General features: G+C 47.9%; 1 protein-coding gene across 1 annotated transcript; it reads right to left on the reverse strand.

Annotated features, from left to right (window-relative positions):
* Positions 1-1,187: 1,187 nt before the first annotated feature.
* LOC143909674 (histone H1-like) lies at positions 1,188-1,890 on the reverse strand. The gene has a single exon (XM_077427768.1). The coding sequence runs from the start codon at positions 1,859-1,861 to the stop codon at positions 1,196-1,198; it is 666 nt and encodes a 221-aa protein (XP_077283894.1). The 5' UTR covers positions 1,862-1,890; the 3' UTR covers positions 1,188-1,195.
* Between the last annotated feature and the right edge of the window lie 327 nt (positions 1,891-2,217).

Raw genomic sequence — 2,217 nt, forward strand, 5'->3', positions numbered from 1 at the left:
CACCCCGTACGTGTCTCGCTGTGTGGTCCGCCTGTCCTCGTAACATACCTCTGATCTCATCGGTGGTTCTGGATGTACGTCGGCTTTCGGCTGCGTTGGTGTCGCAGACTTCTCCAAGGACTGCAAAAACGTGGCGAAGGTGTTTTGCAGGGACTGGACCTGCTCTTGGCAGCTCGCCATTCCCTGGCTTAGCTCCTTGTAGCTCGGCTCCGGTGTCCTTGGCACCCGGCTCCACGACACCCGGCTCCTCTGCTCCTCCCGTCTCCGTCCTCCGTTGCTCAGCTCCCCAGGGCTTTGTTCTCGATTCGGCTCCATTTCTTCCGGCAGCGATGAAGACCCCGAATCCGCACCTTTGTGGCTCCTTGTCTCAACCATGTAGATCCCACTTCTGACACCAGTGAAGAGTATTCAAAGGTAAGTGGAGTCAGGTCGAGGTACAAGAAAACACGCAGGCAGGTTCCAGGTCTTTATTGCTGCTCGTCCGGTGGAGATCTGGATCCGAATGCCACCGTTCGAGAGCGCACCATACTTATAAATATTCAGCGCTCAGCGCATACACGTTATGACACGTAAACAAGTATAGTCATTGGTCAAGGAGTCGGGTGCAGCCTTTGGCCGCAACGCCCGACTCCACCATTGGTCAACGTCACCATGACGTCACCGGTCTACGGGGCGTCTCTCTATGTAACGTTACAATATTATACAGCTTTTATCATAAAATTTATTGTTTATAAATAGATTGTATAAACATCTGCATACACATACCATTGATAATAAATCATTACTATTAAATAACCACAAATATTGAAGACAAAGTTATGTAATATTAATAGAAATCAGGTTCCATAATAAGTTCAAAATTGTAATTAATAGAAATATTAACGGCGCCATTGTTTCTTTGTAATAATGCAATAGATAATTGTATTAAACATTTTCAAACTTTTCAGTTCATATGTAGGATGATTTTTTTTAAATCAGAAACAGCATAACATGGGAAGCTGGTGAAAATATTAATTGACAAGATAATTTATGTTTTTCTCATTTTCTTAAAATTACTAAATACGAAATAATAAAACGAAACGAAGTTCGGATGTCAAAATATTAACCAACTTTATGTAAAAGAGTTTGGTAGCCCTGAAAAGGGCTTTTTAGATTGAGTTTTACGTCAATTGGCGTTGGTCGTAGTAATGCGAGATTACTTCTTAGCGGCCGTCCTCTTGATGGCCTTGCTCTTGGCGGCGACTCCGGCCTTCTTGGGTTTGGGCGCTTTGGGCTTCTTTGTCGGGGGCTTCGTGGTGGTCTTGGCCTTGGTGGGGGTTTTAGACTTGGCGGCCTTCTTAGCCGGAGAAGCGGCGGCAGTCGTTTTCTTGGCAGCGGCTTTCTTGGGCTTGGCTGCTGCGGCTGTAGTTTTCTTAGCTGCGGCGGGTTTGCGCTTCTGCACGCGTCCGGCTGCCTTGGCGGGGCTCTTAGCGGCGGCTGCGACTTTCTTGGGGGCGGCTTTGGTCTTCTTAGCGGCGGGGGCGCCCTTCGCTTTGGCCTCCAGTTTGAAACTTCCAGCAGCGCCTTTGCCTTTGGTGCGAACCAGAGCGCCAGAGTCGACCGCGCTCTTCAGGTACTTTCTGATGAAGGGAGCCAGCTTGTCCGTGTCCACCTTGTAATTGGCCGAGATGAACTTCTTGATGGCCTGGAGTGAGGATCCACCCCTTTCCTTGAGATCCGAGATAGCGTTGTTGACCATTTCCGAGGTCTTGGGATGAGTGGGCTTCTTCTGAGGCTTCTTGGCGGCGGCTGCGGCTTTGGACTTCTTGGCCGGAGTCACCGGGGCGGGAGAGGCTGCGACTGGAGATGCGGTGTCTGCCATTTTAGTTGTTTCCAGTTTGAGGATTGAAGACAGAGTTTGAGAGCGAGCGTTTCGAGCTGAGACGCGAGTGAATTTCGTCGTTGCACGATCCGGGCATTGAGCGCTCGACGGAGCTCGCCGAAATTACGCGATCGCCCTGTTCAGATTCTTCATCAAATCGTTCTCATTTCTACTTCGCTTCGTCCCAAAATTGCCAATTTTCTAAAAAACTGTTTAAATTAATCAGCATATATAAAGCGGTATTCATAAACGTGGATTTCATCTTCCTGAATACTAATACTGCAACGGAAAACATATTTTTATACGCAATTAGTAACCGTTTCAATTTGGGAATGCAATCTATTCGTTACGGGAAG

The sequence above is a fragment of the Arctopsyche grandis genome, chromosome 3 (assembly GCF_051622035.1).
Source record: "Arctopsyche grandis isolate Sample6627 chromosome 3, ASM5162203v2, whole genome shotgun sequence".
NCBI lineage: Eukaryota > Metazoa > Arthropoda > Insecta > Trichoptera > Hydropsychidae > Arctopsyche > Arctopsyche grandis.

Excerpts from the sequence above, each read along its gene's own strand:
- LOC143909674 (XM_077427768.1), bottom strand. The coding sequence starts at position 1,861 with ATGGCAGACACCGCATCTCCAGTCGCAGCCTCTCCCGCCCCGGTGACT.